General features: G+C 55.2%; 1 protein-coding gene across 1 annotated transcript in view; it reads right to left on the bottom strand.

Annotated features, from left to right (window-relative positions):
• Positions 1–17,895, bottom strand: part of LOC148091727 (protein Daple-like) — a 78,422-nt gene that overhangs the window by 47,948 nt on the left and 12,579 nt on the right. Inside the window, 7 exon segments of the mRNA XM_087823785.1 lie at positions 3,141–3,319; positions 6,421–6,565; positions 7,207–7,353; positions 15,156–15,314; positions 15,629–15,710; positions 16,435–16,619; positions 17,055–17,195. Of these exon segments, the coding sequence (XP_087679911.1) occupies positions 3,141–3,319; positions 6,421–6,565; positions 7,207–7,353; positions 15,156–15,314; positions 15,629–15,710; positions 16,435–16,619; positions 17,055–17,195 (1,038 nt within the window).

The raw sequence follows: 17,895 nt of genomic DNA, 5'->3' as shown, positions 1-17,895 counted from the left end.
AGGTAGCTTTACCAGGCTCCCAGAAAGATGGCTGTTCTAATGTCAGCTCTGCCCTCTTGTCTGGGGGAGGGCCACCCTGCCTTTCTCTCACAGGTAAAGGTTTCTGTCTCCAGACTCCTCTGGAAACAGCAGCCAGGCTCGCTTCTTCCCCGTGAGTGGGGAGGGCCGGGCACACTGGGGCTCCCATTCATGTCCTCACATCTCCCTGTCAGCATACCAAGCCCCCTGCCTCAACTTGGGGACTCTCTGACGGGGGAGCCTCACCCAGCCAGAGCCAATGGCAACATGCGCTACAACATGCCACGTGTCTGAGTCTTTCTCAGAAGTAAAAACGTCTTTCTGGTCGTTCTTCATCATTGCCCCATTTCCTAGCACAAGGCCTGGACTCAGCAGAGAACCAAGCATCTCCTCAGTGGCAGGGCCCACACCTGAGAGTGATTCTGAGGAGGAAGGCCCTGGACAATTGTCACCAACCATCATTCAGGGAAGGGTACGGGGTCAGAGAAATCGAGTAATTTGTCCAAGCCCCACAGTGAGGATGTGGCTGAGCTCCATTTACAGTGGTGGGCCAACCCCAGCCCTGCTGTCATTCAGCCGGGGCCTGTGGAGTATGCCCCCAACCCCACCTCGCTCACCCTCCACCCCTTCCCTCCCAGAGAAAGAACGTTGCTCCAGCCTTTGTGTATCTGACTGTTGTTGCTTCTGGTCTGAGATGTGGCTGCCCCACGTCACACCCACACTGCTGGCCAACCCCCCCTTTCTCTCTGTCTGATCCTTTCTGCCCTGCACTGGAGCCTTTGTTGCTGTCTGTCCCCAAAGGACTCCATTCCCCTGGAGAGCTCACTGGCTGAGATGCGAGTGGCCCCACAGGGTTTCTCGTCCCTCCCAAAGCACCGGACTTGGGCTCATGGGGTGAGGCTGTGGTTCCCAGAACCAGCCTCTCAGCCCCTGTGCTGCCCTACTGTTCCCACGACAGGGCCCCAAGGGGCTGCCTCTCTTCCTCTGACAACCAGGGATCCTCGTTGAAGAACTCTTGGGACATCAATGTGGTTAGATGAGGGAATGGCACCTTCTCTAAGGTCCACAGAAGTGTCCTGAGTTACAGGGAAGGATGTTAACTTCGGGAACTAAGGTTTAGAGACATTCAGACCAAAGTGAGCCTACAACCTGGGTGCCACGCTGAGTGGTGGGAGACCAGAGCTGGCAGCAGAGGGCCAGGGACTCCAGGCTACAGTGTCCTGGCTGACCCTTTTCCCTCCTTCTTGGACAACTCCCAGAGTGGCCATGCTGTCTAGATTTGTCAGAGGCTGTGCCTTCCCTCTCCCAGGAAGGTCAGTGTTGGGCCATGTCACCTGCGGTACTTAGCTGATGGCCGAGAGGCACCATCCACTCCATGTTAAGGGGGACTAGTCACCTGCCAGGCTCGGGGGAGAAAGCACAGCCAGCCCTGCTGGGTCAGGACAGATGCAGCCGGGTCCCAAGCGGGCCAAGCAGGAAGGGAAGCCCGCAGGATGGAAGGGGGAGCCCTCCACAGAGCAACGGCCACCTTCCCAGGGCTCCTGGCACCTGGCACAGGGCAGCTCTGGTCTGGGAACTGTGGCCTTGCCTCTCTACCAGGGACTCTGAGCCAAGACATGGCTCCTGAGGGCTGTGGCAGGACCATATGGTGTCCTACCAGGGAACTGATGCAGAGAGGAATCATGGGTGGGACCCGAGACATGGGGGGCTAAGGAGTCGTGCCAGGGTGATGGCACCCACCACCAGCCCTGCTTGTGCAGAGGAGGGACTGAGGGAGGAGAAGCACCAGCGGCATCTCTCAGGCCTGCGGGTGCTGGGCCACAGGTCACATCAGAGGCCTTCTGCAGCAGACCCGGGAGGACCCGCCGAGTCGGAGGTCTCATCTTTCTAAGAGAAAATTGTTATTTCAGCCGAGGTTGGTCTGCCATTTAGAGACATTTCCCGCGCCAGGCCCACGTGAGCCTAAGAACCCCACACTGTCCAGTGGCTTTCCCTGTGCGGGCTGCACCGAGGGACATGGCATGAGTCAGGCTTCCTACTGTCCCACAGAGAAAGGACAAACTATTTGCCAGCTACTGTGCTGCAAGGCACACAATGCCTCAAGGGGACAAGGAGACTGAGTAATGGAACCTTGGATGTCCCACGGGAGGCCCGGGCAAACCACTCCACAGGAGGGGCTGCCCTGAGCCTCACCCAGAAATAAAGTGCCAGCAGAGCTGGACCCAGGTCTCCTGCCTGTAGCCCGTGTCCTTCCTGCTGCCGATGCAGCTTCAGCAAATGACACTGGCGGGACTCATGGGTAGGTTGGGACAGACACCCAGACACCTGAAAGCACCAGTCCCACAAGGTGGTCAGCAAGAATTCCCTTGCCCTTCCCTCATCCAGAATGTGGTCAAGCTGTGTGCAGAGCCCACAGTGCCGCCCTGCCATCCCCGGTGTGGCTGTAGGAACTGATCCCCTGACCCAGAGTGGCCAGCACAGGAGGCCATCCTAGCCTCTCCCAGCCCTCCTTGCTGTGGGAATGGGGTCCTCCTGAATGTAGGACCAAGCCTGTTTCCCAGATGTCCGTGTTGCACTGTACTGCTGGGGAGACCCGGGGGCTGTCCAGAAAAGAAATGCAGTTAAGCCACCTCCCTCCTCATCCCACTGATGGGAAGGAGAGTGAGCACGGACCTTGTTCACCCGCAGCAGTGCCCCGAACGGCCCATCAACGATCCCACACTCAGGTGCGCGTCTCCCATCACTACTCCTATCCAACGCCCACCGAGGGATCTCGAACAGGGCGCTGCTCTCTTTCCATTAACTGCTTACCATGTGCTGGACCCTTCATCTACACTAACTCACACGATCCTCACACCACCTATTAGGTGGGTCCATAGTCAACCCCATTTCACAGATGAAGGCAACAAGCACACAGAGGTCCATCTTGTCTGGTCACTTGCTGCAGGGACACATCACGATGCCTCCTGACTCTTCTCAGTGATTAATTGCCCTTGTCCCTCTGCTACCCCTGTGGCTGCCCTGGATTCTGCATTTCTCACAGCTGTGCAGCCTCACCAGCACCTGGGGGCTCCACCTGGCCACCTGCCTGCCCGTGGGTTCCAGACACCACCCATGGTTACCTTCTGGCTGAGATGCTGGTTCTCCCTCTCCAGCTCCTTGCACTTGAGGCTGCTCTTCTGCAGTGCCAGGGACGTGTCTTGCAGCCCCTGGATGGTGCTCTGGAGGCTCTGGCTCTCCTCCAGCTTCAGGATGTGGATGGAGCTGCATTCCTTCAGCTCAAATTCAGACTTCCTGGAGGCTGAAGTTCAAAGTCGTGTCAGAACCCAAATTCCAGGGGCCTCCATTTCCCCTCTCTGCCCCCGGGCTCAAGATAGCCATCAGCCCAAGCCCTAGGCTTGAGGGGTTGGGATGGTCTCCCACAGGTCATCTGGGTACCCTCTCTTTTTCACAGTGTGCTGTTGCGATCAGCACTTGAGGGTTCCTCAGACCAATATGGCCCCCTGCTGGCTCAGCTGATATCTCCCAAGGGGGTGACCCAGAGCTGAGGAGGAAAGCAGGTGACAGTGAAGAAGCCAATGCAAAAGTTCAAGGCCATGGAACTGCTGGAACCACTTTTACCAAGTTCTAACCTGACTGTCAAGTCAAGGATTTCAGGGGCTAACAGAGATGGCAAACAGATGTCGTTTTCTGTGCCAGCTCTGAGTGGTGGGAGTCTGGGTAACTCAGCTGGGGCGGGGAGGGGCACAATAATTGACCATTATGTCCGCCAGGGGTGGTAGAGGCCATGGGGAACATATGCCCAGTACTTGCCATCCCCATATAAGGTCCTTTGGACAGAGATTTCATTTTGTAATTTCACAATTACATTGGAAAAGGAATGACATAGTATATCTAAATTGCTTTAAGAGTCTGAAGCAAGATAAAAACATAAGTTAAAGATAGAAAACTTTACTTTGCTTTTAAACAGCTTAAATGCAGAATAGAAAAGGGAGCACAGATTCAAGGAGTATGGGGGTTCTGGGCCCCTTCCTGCCACACCAGGTGCGTGACTTTAGGTAAGTCCCGGGGCTTTTTCATGAAGAAAAAATGAATGTATATGAAAGCCCTCGAAGGAGGGCTCAGGGTTATTCCCTTGCCTGTCCCTCCATGCCACGTGCTCAGCCCTGGGAGCCTATCACACTGTATTGCTAATAGTGCAGCACCTCCACCTGCTGCTGCTTCACCACCCTAGGGGCTGGGAGAACACAGGGGTGGCTTTCACAGCAGGCACATCAAGCTGGAAACAAAATGCGTGTGCCCAGCAACTCTGGACCATCACAAGGAAAAAAGTGTCTGCATCCTGCCCTGTTTTCTCATCTCCCACCAAGGAGAGCAGTGCAGACCCAAAAAGCCAAAACATGCAAAAAACCCCAGTAGCAGGCAGCTCAGCAGTGCAGCAAATGAGCCGTCATGGTCCTGACTGTATCCCAGCGCTGACCACACACAGACACGCACCATCAACACAAGGAGACACGTGAAGGGCTTCGTCCTGACAAGGCTACAAATGATGTTAACCGACTAAAACACCTGTAATCCACACACTGCCGTCATTCGGACAGTACCTCTGCAGCATTCACTTTTAAAATAGCATTTTTTAAAACTGTGCTGAAATATATTCATTCAACACAGAGCTCACTGTTTTAACCACTTTTAAACAAGCAGTTCTGGGGCATTAGATACATTCCCACTGTCCTGCAACCATCACCAATGCCCACCCCAAGCTTTTCCATTGTCTCACCCGAAGCTCTGCACTCATGGAAATAACTGTGAAGGTTCTTCAGGTACAACAATGGAATTCACTGCAAGCCTCATTTCCTCTCCCATAAAAGCCAGTGCCTCAGGCTATTATGATGACAGCAGTTTATTGGGAAGACAACCAATGGTTCTTTACTGGGTGCTATGCTCATGAGCACCCCAAGAACCAGGGCAATGGGATATCTTCTACTAAGGCAAGGCGATAAGGGCAGCCTTCTTTTGTTGGTGCCCGTGGGCCAGGCACAGCGTGTGCTTTGCTGTCTCCTCTCAGAGGATATTCACAGCAACCCTGTAAGGCAGCTTCATTGCCCCTATTTTGCAGATAAGAAAACAGCTTTAAAAGGGGTCGCCTAGCTAACAAGTGGAGGAGCCAGGACTCTAGGCCAGGCCTTTCTGCCTCAAAAAGTCACCATACCACCCACGCACAAGTACATTCCATTTTGTTCATGAGCTTCCAGTGAAGCAGTAGAAGTGGGAAACACGGAGAATAAATCACTGCCACTGACCTGAGGGGCTCACAAACTACCTTGACCAGTCTGAGTCAGTGAGGCTTTCCAGCCCCACCAGCCACCCTGGTCTCTTACAGAAACACATTGGGTCTGAGATGGTCCCTGCCAGCTGGCATCACCTCTGTGTTCCTCCAAGGGGCAGGGGTCCTCCCGGATGAACCTGAACTCCCAGACCCCGAGGGACTCCCTGTTTTCCTGAGGGACTCCTCGGCCCCAGGACTGTAGCCACATAAACCACAGAAAGAACTAACATCTCACACAGATCAACAGATAGTTCGATGAACTGATTTTAGGTTTGGAACTGATGGGACCCCTGCAAGAGAAGAAATATCCAGCTGTTTTCACCAGCTTTTCCATTATGCTTACGACTGTTAATCAGAATTGAAAAAGCAGCCCCCTCCCCAAACCAGCCAAGAGCCTTCCTGCTCTGTAAAGTTCTCAAAAAACATTCCTTGCACCCTCAGGTGCATGTTGCTATGTTTGTAAGCAGGAACTGGCTATTGTTTGCCAGGCGCTGAGGCTTCCTGATGCACTGGCACCCCCCAGCCACCTACCCCTGGCCAACTCAACACCTCCTCTGTCGGGGGTGTTGGGCAGGGCGCAGACACAAGACGGAGAGAAAGAGGCCTGGGTCCCTTGAGAAGCAGCCACTTAGCAGCCCCTACCCAGGGAGACAGAGAACAGACAGCATCCATCTTGCCCAATTATGCAAATGAACAGAGGAAATAATGCCCAGGGGACATTTACAGTGAAGATTAGTCACCCCTGGGATGTCTCCTGCCCTCCAGAGCTTTCAGTCACCCATGGGTAGATCTGAGACATTCTCTGCAGTCAGCTTGCTGTAGTCTCTGAGCTCCTGGCACTGTCCATATGGGAACTGAGAAATCTGGCAACACTTTGTATTGCATGCCAGACCCTTCATGTTCTCCTGGGGAGAGCTGTGAGGAAACAGTTCTAAACGACCCTTGAATAGAATCCTATGTCCTTGACGTGAGGATGGGCTGACACATAAGACTCAGAGCCAAGGGCTCAGCTCCCTGAATGAGGGAGGCACCACAGCTGGGCTGGCTCCTGGGCACCTGGGGCTGCGGCCTACCCTCCAACAGGGGTGCGTCCTGGGGCAGCTGCTCCAGCGCCCGGCCCAGGTGGGCGGACTCACTCGAGCTCCCCCGCTGAGCAGTCATGAGGACTGTGCTCTCCTCCAGCAGCTCCTCGGTGCGCTTGTTGTGTGCATCTTGGGCCTAATGCAGGAAGAGAGGTGGCATGAGGATGCAGCCTGGGGCACCCCCTGGACAAGCCCCAGCCCCTGTGAATCCACCCTCATTCCCCCAGATGAAGGGCCTCCATGCACCTGCTCACTTCCCAAAACACAGCTGCACAGAAATGACTCCTGCAAGGCCCAGCTGTGAGAGTTACAACCACTAAGAGATGCTGAGCCAGGGACCTGGGTGATGAAGACACCCGAGGTCTCTAACTGAGTGGTGTCTGAACAAAGTAGCTAAAGCACAGGCCTTAAAGCAAGTAATGTGATGAAGGCAGCTGTGAAGCCCCTAAGCAGGCCTTGGGCCTAACACACTCGGAAAGGCCATGGGACTCACAAACCACAGCTCAGCCCGCATCGCACACACCAGCAGAAACCCTTTTTGCGACACCCATGTATATCCATCCTTACAGAGAAGCAGCACAGCGGTCAAGCCCTATCTGGTTTGGGGACCCAAAGTGGTGCCCACTCAAGCTGCTGAGCTTAGCAAGCGTCTCTCTCAGTCAGCGGGTCAGCTTGTCAGCAGCAGCACCAACCCAGTAGCTCAAAATCAGAGCAGGGCACCGCATAACCTGACACTGCCCCAATCTGTGTTACATGGGTCACAACAGCTTGTAATACCAATTCCAGGTCCCGCAGCTTCTGTGTCAGCTTCAAGTTCTTCTCCCCCAGCTGGTAAAGTTCATCAAGCTGGGCCTCAGCCACAGCCAGCTGCTCCTTCATGATGGACTTGGTGTCCATCAACGTGAAGTTATCTTGTACCAGCCCCTGGTGAGCAAAAACATACACGAAACTGTCAGATTCAAGCCCCTGCTTCGTGATGACAGCATCCTTCCAGGCATCTGGGCCCAAACCAACAACCTAGGGATCCAACTGCCACCACAGGAAAAGTCTGTCTCCACTTTTGAGCCCCTGAACCTTTTCCACGAGGCCAAGCCAATGGACTTTCTCTATGAAAAAATCCATGAATCAAGAAGCTATTTAAATCCAGGAAGGAAACACTTCCTCAGTGTCCCCTTTTTGCCAGCCGAGGTGTGAGAGTGCCTGGCATGTGTAACCTCTGTGGTTGGACAAGTGCACCTGCTGACAAGAAGAGGACTTCATTGAACCTGGTTCCTTAACGACAAAGTGGTGGGGCTGAGTTGTTCCCGGGTTTCAGGGCTGAGTGTAGGTCTCTATTCAACATTCACTCCACTGATCTGGGTCCTGGGAAAAAAAGGCTATTCAGACAAGCTTTCGTTCAATACACGGTTCCTATTTGAATATTTTACACACGCCCTTGGGAAACCAACAGCTCTCCGCAGTTTCCTGGAAATGAGGAGTCTGTAAGACACAACAAATAAGTACTATGGGCCTACTACATGTCAGGCACATGCTGGGTGTGGAACACAAAGACTTGTCCCTTGCAGGCCCCTCACAGGAAGTGTCTGCTGGACTCACTCCTGTCCCAGGTGCCCAGCACATGGGGGAACCATTCAGCTCATTCCTGCACCTCTGCTCCCTAACCCCGGAGCCCTGCCTTCACCACTCAGGAAATTAGGGGGACTGAGTCTCCCCTGAACACCTTCACAGTCTGCAAACATGCATACACGGGATCCTGTCCCTTTCTCTCAGTGGGCAGTTTTCTGAGGCTTGCCCCACTCACAGGTTCTAAACTGGGAGTGGTCGGTAGCTCCTGCTTACCCACCACCTGTTCATTTTCCCTGCGTGGGCCAGAATCCAGGGTTCCTGGTAGAGGGGAAACCATGCACCTCACCGTCAGTGGACATGGTTCTGATCAGACCCTGGCAGCAGGAAGGGTTCGGTCATTAGGACTCTGGATTCACCAGAGTACCCTCTCTCTGCCTGTCTCTGGCCCTGCACTAGGCGCTCTCTGTCCCTGCCTCATTCACTCTTCACAACAGCCCTGAGAGGGAGGCAGGGACAGTCACTTCCTCCACATGAAGAGGCTGACTTGGGTAAATTAAGGAATAAGCCCCAAGTTACAAAGCCAGCAAGGGATAATGCTGGGGCTTGAACTCAGGCTGGGGAGCTGAAGACCTGTGTATTCTCCACTGCCCTCAGCTGCCTGCAACCCATCTTTAAGAAGCCCACATGGGTAAGAAGCCCCAACTACTCAGCGATGTGAGCTGGAGCACATAGAGGGGCTCCAAGCAGGGAGAAGGCCCAGCTTTCCCTCTTTGACCACTGCTCCCAGCATTCTCACCTTGTGCTCCAGCCAGCCTACTCACCAGTACTCGCACCAACCACCATACTCTCAGGCCCTGACCTCCCATAGCACAGCTTGCCCCTTTAGCCTTACAACTAACTCCTACTCAGCCTTCAAAACCCAGCCAGAGTTGCTCCCTCTGAGAAGTGCTTGCAACTCCTCTCTGTCCCACCGTGTCAGATGCTTGGGCTCCCAGAGTGCCCACTATGAGGCAACACTGAGCGGGCCTGTCCGCCACCCCTCCACCCCCCGCCAGCTAGTCCCACAGGGCAGGACTATTCTGTTCTCGTGGGCCTCCCAGAAGCATTCAATGACACTGTCAGCTGAATCACGCCATGAGGGAGAATCAGAGGTGGCAAGTGAGTTGGGCCCTGGAGGATCTGTAGACAGGCAGGGATGGACAAGTGTCCTGAAGCAGAATGCAACATGGAACAAAATGATTTATAGTTACTATTCAAATATGTCTCAGTTTTCTGGCAGCATCAATCTTCACCATGTATTGGGCAACAGAAACATCTAAACTTGCTTCGCAAACCCCACCACCTCAGAAGTGAGAGACTAGACCCCAAGAAGTGGCCTGAGTCCTAAAGACCTGCAGGAGGGAGGAGCCACACCTCTGGCAACTGCCCACGGCCACTGCCTCCAAGGGCCTGACCCCAACTGAACCAGATGCTAGGCTTGACCTAGCCCAGCGAACAGCTGAGGGGCTACATTTAGGAAGTCACAGGTCAGGCCTGACAGTTGGATCCTGAGTGGCCCAGAGTTCTGATGGTGACTGGGAGTGATGACTGGGAACGTGGGTTGATGGGCTCTGACTCCTGGGTCTGCCATGTGCATGGTTAGCTGTGGGAACTGAAGCAAGTACAGGTCCCTGGACTGTGGATCCCTCCTTCCCACTATGGACATGAAAAAGGGGCTGATGTGTGTAGATATGACGCGACAATGCACGTGAAATGCCCCGCGCTCGGTGCCTGAGGCCCAGCAAACAGGCGGGTCGCCCATTACAATCACTTCCTGTCCCTATAAAACACTCACCGAGCAACCATCTACCAAGCAACAGACAGACCCTCGTTTTCCAGGGGGAGATCAAAGAAACAACTCTCTCCTCACCACGCCCTAGGCCGCAGCACCCAGGGATGTCCAAGGTGTCCACGACAACCGAAAGCCAACCCAGAGGTGTCCTCAGGGGACGGAGATCGCCCCTCACTAAGCTCCACCTGCTCACCGGGTTTGCTGCCATCCATTAAACTTCATAGAAGACTGGCCTGTTTATAGCTTCACCTGTGAGCAGCGTGGTGGACTGAACCATAAACCAAAGAGCAGTCCCATCCTGCTCTCACTTCTTAGTGTACCTAATTTTACCTAAATGCCTTAGAAGTGATCAAGAGACAGAGAAACTCAAAGTCCCAAGCGGAACACAAGATCAAGGTGTGTGAACGAGGCTGTGGCCGCCCCTACCCTCGACGAGTACCCTCATTTCTCCTCTCGCTGCACCACCTTTGCCTCCACGACCCCACCCATGTTTGCCTTACTCAGCAAGGCCACAGTCCTGGAGGCAGTCAGATGGGCTTCACTGCCAGGGCCACATCCTTACCAACTGATGTTGAGTAAATTATTAATCCTCAGCTTTCTCATCTGAAAAGGAGAGGTACAGTGGCTGCTGAACCTCATAGAGCCACCAGGAGGCTTCAATGTGATGATGCAGTTAGAGCTTCACACGGTCCCCGCATGTGGAAGCAGCTCCATAAGCTGCTATCACTGCTCATTTTCAAGGCCTCACTGAGTGCCCGCTGTGGGCCAGACCGTGCGTCTGTGAAAGACCGGGGCGTAAATCCTTCTGGCTTTTCAGGTTGTGAGTCTGTTACAACTACTGAACCCTACAGGTGTAGCAAAAGCGGCCAGGCAATATGTGAACAAATGGGCATGGCTGGGTTCCAATAGGCCTTTACTCATAAGATCTGGCGCTGGCCGGGTTTCACCCCTGGACTGAGTGTGCAGCTCAGCCATCCCTGAGCTAGACACATGCTGGCACTGAGAACTCAAACTCAAGGCCAGGAATACACTCTCTTCAAGGAGCTCATGGTGTGGGTAGGGACAGGCAGGAAGATGCATCATGACAATGCCACGTGGTGACCATGCTCAGAGGTAAGGGGTGAACAGGAAGCGTGAAGCAGGAGGCTGGGGGATGCAGCCTGCAGAGTTTGGCCCACACGCCCGAGCTGGCCTTGCACTGGGGGAGGTGGGGTGGGCGGAGGAGGCCTCAGTGGGCACCAGGACACCTGACGGGAACTCACTGTAGCTGGAGCAGAGTACCACTGGGGACCGGAGGAGGGTGAGTGCCAGACAAGGGCAGAGTGTGGAGTTTACCTAAGAGCACTGGAGAGATGCCTGAGGAGCTTAGCAAGGCTGCTCCGGAGTGAACAAGAAGAGATGGAGGCAGAGTGGCCAGTCCGGGTATTTGTGGGGCCCCTGCACTAGCGAAACTAAGGCTCCCGGGCAGGCACTGGGCCAATCTGAGCAGAGGACCCGAGTCCAGCGCCGCAGCCACACTCACTCTCCCAACACCTGCCTCGGGCCAGGGGCATGCTGGGAGATGGGGAGGTGGGCTCTGCAGGTGGGGAGCACCTGGACCCATGGGGTGGCACAGGGAGAAAGAAGAACCAAGGTTCACAGGCTCCGGATTAAGTTCCTGGGTGGGTGGGTGGTGACTGCAGCTTAGCAACAGCTCGGCAGGTTTGGGGGAGGGTGACCGTGCATTTCGACAGCTGAGCTTGGGCGGAGGAGTCCAGGCCACACAGAGGTGGGGAAGGGAGGCTGGAAGCGCTCACTGGACGTGAGCCCTGATCCTCAAGACTGGCTGTGGTTGAGAGGGGGGGTGCGGAAAGCCAGAGAGGGCGGGGAAATGCAGGAAGCAGTGGTATCCCTTCCTCCCAACAGGGACAGAGGGGGGCTGATTTAGCTGGGGAGGGACTGGGCAGAATGGGGACGGTTTTGTTTTGTTTCAATTAAGGGTGGGTATGCCTTGGAAATCTTAAGGATGGGACTGAAATCAATAAATATATCTTGAGCACCGTCTATTGAAGATGACAGAGAAGGGTTTAGCTGTTGGAAGCCCAGGGTGCAGTGCGTGACTATGCCTTGGCCGGAGGGTGAGTGGAGCTGGGACCCCATCTCCTAGGGCTAGATGGGCAGGAAGACCAAGCCTACAGAACATCTTCCCTCCCAAACCTGGGCTGTGGGGAGCCGCTGTGGCCCCAGGCACGGAGGTGCTGCCTGGGTGAGCCGCAGATGTGCTCTCCTGCTCCCTGACCCAGACCTTGAGGCACCAAGGTGATACTAATTTAGCTTGCGGCCATAAATTCTAGAAAGGCTTATGAGGAAGCTGGCCCCGGCCTGAAGGGTTAAGGGACAGTCAAGCCACATACCAAGCCAAGGACTCGATCCTCCCCAAAAAGTTTCCATTAGAAGCCGAGACAAAGGTAGTTACCAAGGTCTGAGCTCCTGCAGGAGGCAGGATGTTTACTCTGAAAGAACATTCATATGTCCTTAAAGGAATTACTCTGTATCCGGCAAGGGGAAGGAATGTGGGGGGGGGGGTGCTATTCAGCAAAAACAACAGCGCGGGTGTAAACTGAGCTTGGAAAATAAACTCGGGGCTGCAGCAGTCACGAGCTGCAGTCCTCCCGATCCCATCGTTTTTGTGTCTGTCTTTTCTCCATCCTCACCCCTTCCTCAGGACCGTTCGACTCTGCCGGTGGGGTCCGGCACTGGGCACTGGGGGGATTTCTTAAGAGTGTGTGAACATGCCCTGGCCGGTGTGGTTCAGTGTTCCAGCTTCGGTCTGTGCACCATAGGGTCTTGGGTTCAATTCCCAGTCAAAAACACATACCTGGGTTGCAGGTTCAATCCCCAGTTGGGGCACATGTGGGAGGCAGCCAATTGATGTGTCTCTCTCACATTGATGTTTCTCTCTCCTTCCCACCCCACCCCCTTCCACTCTCTCTAAAAATCAATGGAAAAAATATTCTCACTGCTCAGGGGTGGATTGACAACAAAAACGAGTGTGTGACCACTGTACCCTGGACCCCATCATTAACCCAGCTCCTAGTTGCCTTGCCAACAACCCGCCCAGCCCCTCCCTGCACGGATCGAATCCAGGGGCCCGCCTCTGTGGACAGGGATTTGCCAGGATAAACAAGCTAGAAATGACACCTAAGCTCCCACCTAAGCCACACGATACCAGGGGCGAGGTGCTCAGAGACACCTAGACCACCACTGCTTTCATAGATGGGGACAAGGCTTGCCCAACACCCAGCAAGTGGGGTGACAGCTGGGACTGTGCCCGGCTAAGTCACCGCCTCTGGAAGCAAGCACTCCCCAGGAAACTGTAACTGTTCCGGGGGGCTGAGACAGGGCCCCCTGGCCCTCACCCTACTCAGGATGCACCTGGCACCTGTATGTCTGCTCTTTGCTCTCAGGAATTTCAGCCAATGACAAAACATGGGACGAGAGGACCCTCCCAGGCGATCTCTCTCTGCCTGTGTCCTCCAGCTTGTGCCCTGGCAGCAGAGGTGGGACAGCTGTTTGCAGAGAGAAGTCAGGGACCGTCCTGTGCACCCCACTTCCCACTGCGCCTAGGGTTCCCCAGGCTGGGTCGCTCGCTGCTCTAGTTGTTTTAAACTTATGTAAACCAGACTAGGAGCCACACAGAAGCTGCCTGAAGGTTAAAAACAAAACAAGGGAATCTGAGCTCCTTATTTTTCTCACCAAAATTAACCTTGACTTGGCCCTGAACCCCGAGTCCTTTTCCTCCCACGTGGTATGGACACCCTCTCCCTTTCATGTGTTTCTCAGTGGCAACCCTGGCCAGGCTCTTGAGCAGGTCCCCGGGCCATCTGTGGCTCTCCCGGAACCTGGAGGAGGGCCCCTGCATGGCGGGTGTCCACAGACATGAGCCAGCGTGACTGACAATCAAGCTCGCTCTCTGCTCTGCTGCCCGTCACAGGGACACTGTCACCATTCCCAAGGAGACAAAACCTCATATCTTTTCCCTTTCCTGCTCGCTAGACTGCAAGGATTTTCATTGCCGAGAGAGGGGTTTTTACTTGACTTGTGTGGTGACCACCAGGCGCCTTGTGTGCGCCAGGCCCCAGCCACGCAGTTGGAGACCCTGACCCTGCCCTCAGGGCCTCGAGGTTCACACAGGACATCTGGCCAAGCAGGGATGCAGGGAGGGCTGCTGACATCTGCAGGGCTGTGGGGAGCTTGTGCATGGCTCACTACGACTCTCCCACCTGTGGCATTTCCAGGACATGATGTGGGCCATGTCCCAGAACTTGTCTGTGCTGAGATCTGTGCTCTTGCCACCAGCAGGGCCAGGGGACCATTTCCAGGACAAAGCCAAGAGCTGGCCTCCCACTCCCGCTCTGCTCGGGCAAGGTGGATTTGGCACAGCACCCAGGGTGCCTTCTTCACAGGGGAAGGGCAAGTGTGTCACTAACATTCCTGGGAGACCAGACACACTCTGAGTAGGCGGGAGAAACAAGCCCGGACCACAGCCATCCCCAACCCACTGTCACCTGGCCCAGGGACCCCAAGGCCTATGCGCAGCAGGAGAGTATGTTGAGGTCTCAGCCTGCAGCCGCCGGGCAGGGAGGACAGCCTGTGCTCCCCGGATCTGTGTTCAGGCCCCTCCAAAGCTTCCTGGCTGGCAATGGTGATGATTTCTTACGATCCAACAGGCCCACTAAGTGAGCTGGCACCCTGACTTCACCCAGCTCACTCACAGTGCCTCTACACCCTGGGATCTGAAAAGGGAACAAAACTCCCAAATCTTTGGAAACCAGGGTCTGGAACCAGCTGCTGACATGATGCAGTTGGGGTGAGTGGTCAAAGTGTCAAGTAACCTAGCCTGGGTCTCAGTCTCTGTCCCCCTCAGCCATGAAACCCTCCTCTGAAGGGACCCAGACCTTGCTGTCAGAGTAGGCTAACCACTGAGAGCTTAACATGGGGCTTGCCGAACACCAGGTATTTCACTGTAAGAGCCTCATGAAGTAGTACAATTATCTGTCCTTTATAGATGAGGAAACAGTCCTGCCAAGGTTTAGTCACAGAAATTGCAAGAAGTCTTAGAGAAATAATTTGTGAATAGACAGGTCGTCCCTGGGCCATGAAGCAGGAGAAGGAAAATTCTAAAAGAACCAGGGCCCTTTGACCATGCTCCCGACCCCGTTCCTCCCACTAATAGGGGGAGGCCATCCGGGGTCCCACAGACAGGCTGAGTGCAGGGAAGGGTCAGCTGGAGAGGCGCTGGCTCCCCTTCCCTGGTCCATGACAGGGATCCCAGGTGGCTGGGGCTCACCTCCATGCGGGCCTTGTGCAAGTCCTTATCTTTCAGCTTCCCCTTGAGGTGTGCAAGCTGTCTCTCTCGCCTCCCCACGAGGCGCCTCCTCTTCCTCAGGGAATGCGGCTCACCCAGGTGGGCACGAGCAGACTGGGCGCTGGCGGCAAGCTGGAAGTTCTGGAAGGTGGGCAAAGGCAAGGGTCCTCACTCAGGGTAACGCTGGGGAGGGAAAGGGCCAAGTCCCTGCAATCCCAAGAGAAGCCAGTTCCTGGTGGCCAAGGAGCTCCAGCTGCAGGCCGCTCCATGGGGGCCCCCATGCTGTCACTAAAACACATCACCCCCACAGCAGCTCTCAGGACACCTGGCTCTCAGGCAGGGTTGCATTGAGCAGGAAGGAAACAGGTCCCGAGGTTACACTCCTGGACCTTGGGCCACAGTCAGTGGGGTGTCCTAGCCCCCACCCTCTCTACACACGACAGGCTCCCACTCACCTCCTGCCTGACGTGCTGCAGCTCCAGCACCAGCTGACCCACCTCATGCCTGGTGGCCACCAGCTGCTCTGTTTTCTGCTCCCTGAGGGCAATTCAGAGGACGCTTGGTGAGGGCTTCCTCAGAAGCACCCAGAAAGCCCACCATCTTGAGAGACCAGAGGGGGAAGGAAAGGGGACCTTGCTAGTGGGGGTGAGGAGAGAGTTTGCATGTGAGGCTCAAAAACGCTCCCGACTCAAATGTCACTTTTAGGTTTTCAATGCCTGCTCTCGGGCTACACACATCAGACACTGAGTTTTCCTCTGAGGGTGCAGGACAGGTCAGGAGCCCCCAGGAGCCACTGTGCCCCTCCACCACCAGGCAGGCAGTAAGGCCTACTGACAGGGAGGTAATGGCTGGCAGCCCCCAAGACGACGGGCCAGGTGACATCACTAGCTGCAGGAAAGGGGAACAGACTCACCAGAAGGGGCGAGACACTTCCCCCTCCAGGCAAGGACACACATACCAGTGTGTGGCCACTGGAGCCCCACACAGGGCCTGAGGGCAAACAGCAGGCTGCCTCTCTAAGCCTGTAATATCTGGACTGGCAGGAGCCCAAAGCCCCCGAAGAACCCCTCCTGTGCTGCACCAGGTGGGAGCAAAATTTTCCCTGGTCAAACGGACTGAGCTCGGAGCAGGACCCAGCGACTCTGGGCTCAATACAGAGCTCTCCTGTCCACTGCACTGCATGGCAGTGACCCACATGTGCTAGAAACGTGCTGGTGACACACACAGAAGAGCAGACAGGCCAGGGCATTGGAGGACTCACAGTTTCTGGCTGACGTGGCAAACCCTGGCCTTGGTGTCAGCCAGTTCCAGGGCCAGGTGATGCCCGTGCTCGCTGGACAGAACACTGGTTGGGCCGGGTGCGGACTCAGCACTGGAGGCCTGGAGGGGGCAGGGCAGCTGCTGTGCCCGGAGGCGGTCCCGCTCCTGAGTCAGGTCCACGATTATCTGCAGCAGGGCAGAGAGGGGGTCTCAGTGCGTGCTCCTGTGCCCGGCACAGTGCCTGCTCTAGAACTTGGTGAAAAATTACCAAAAAGTGTAAACCAGAAGATGGCAGCCGACACCGACACTGCAAAACCAAGAGGGAGACATGAGAACAATGATGTAATTTTTTAAAAAGCGATGACATATTTAGTGAGACAGAAAGAGGCGTGAATGGAGCACGACTCCAAGTTCAACGTCTACCCTGATGCAGGTGATTCGGAGGTAACTGTTCATTTCAGGGAGAGTGCCCACGTCCTGTCCCTGTGGAACCTCGGTCAGGGGTCGGGGTGGTGTGCAGGATTGAGAGGGAGAGTGAGGGTGAGGACAATGGCCCATAACTAGGACCCCAGGCCCCTCCCCACCTGTCCCACCAGGCTGCTGGGCCCCCTGCAAACACACCTCCCTGTATTCGTCTCGCTCATCTACGAGCCTCTTCACGTGAGACAGCATGTTCTTCGAGGAGGCCTCCAGCTCCTCCCGGGACACGTCTGGAACCTCCAACATCTTCAGGTCCAGCACGTTCTTCTGGTGTTGGGTCACCTGAGGGCACACATGGGACGGTGCTTCAGCGGCTGGGCAGGGAGCAGCTGCGAGGGCCCAAGAGCACCTACCTCCCAAGGGCAGCCCTGAATTTCATCATCACTCAGGACTCTTTGGGCAGCATTGCAACCCCCTTTTATTACAAATATCCTGCTGGCTGAGCAGAAAAGACAATGAGTGGCAGACCTAGTCCCCAGGTACATACATTTTCAAAACATGTGGACACACCAGGGAAATCAAAAGGCAGAATGGTTCTTAGGCTGACAGGTGGCCACTTGCCCACATGAATGGCTAAGTGTATTTACCACAATGCTGACTTTCCCCTAGACTACAGCAAGCTGCATCCATCTCCTGCTCCAGTGCTGACTCAGATCCCAGAACCCAGCACCCATGGTGCCTGGCGGCTGTGGATCCATCAGCCCAGCCTGTCCCCGGCACCGGCGTAGGGAGCTGTGTTCAGCTGCCCCTGCCAGTCACACGCCTGCTCCTATGTGCTCCTGCTCCTGTCTTTTTCATGCCTTTATCTCACCTGTCCAATCAGACTGAAGGCTGAACCTCATCTCCTAAGATGCTTAAAACATACAAGGCTGCTTCTGGAAGGGAGGGTGTGGGAGTGTCAGGGAAACCCATTTTCAGGTACGGGCTTGCCCCACAGGCCCAGTTTCCAGGGAAACCACTTCTCTGATGTTACCACCTCTGC

Source organism: Miniopterus natalensis, chromosome 13, assembly GCF_054644295.1.
Source record: "Miniopterus natalensis isolate mMinNat1 chromosome 13, mMinNat1.hap1, whole genome shotgun sequence".
Lineage (NCBI taxonomy): Eukaryota > Metazoa > Chordata > Mammalia > Chiroptera > Miniopteridae > Miniopterus > Miniopterus natalensis.
This window is presented reverse-complemented; position numbering and strand designations above follow the sequence as displayed.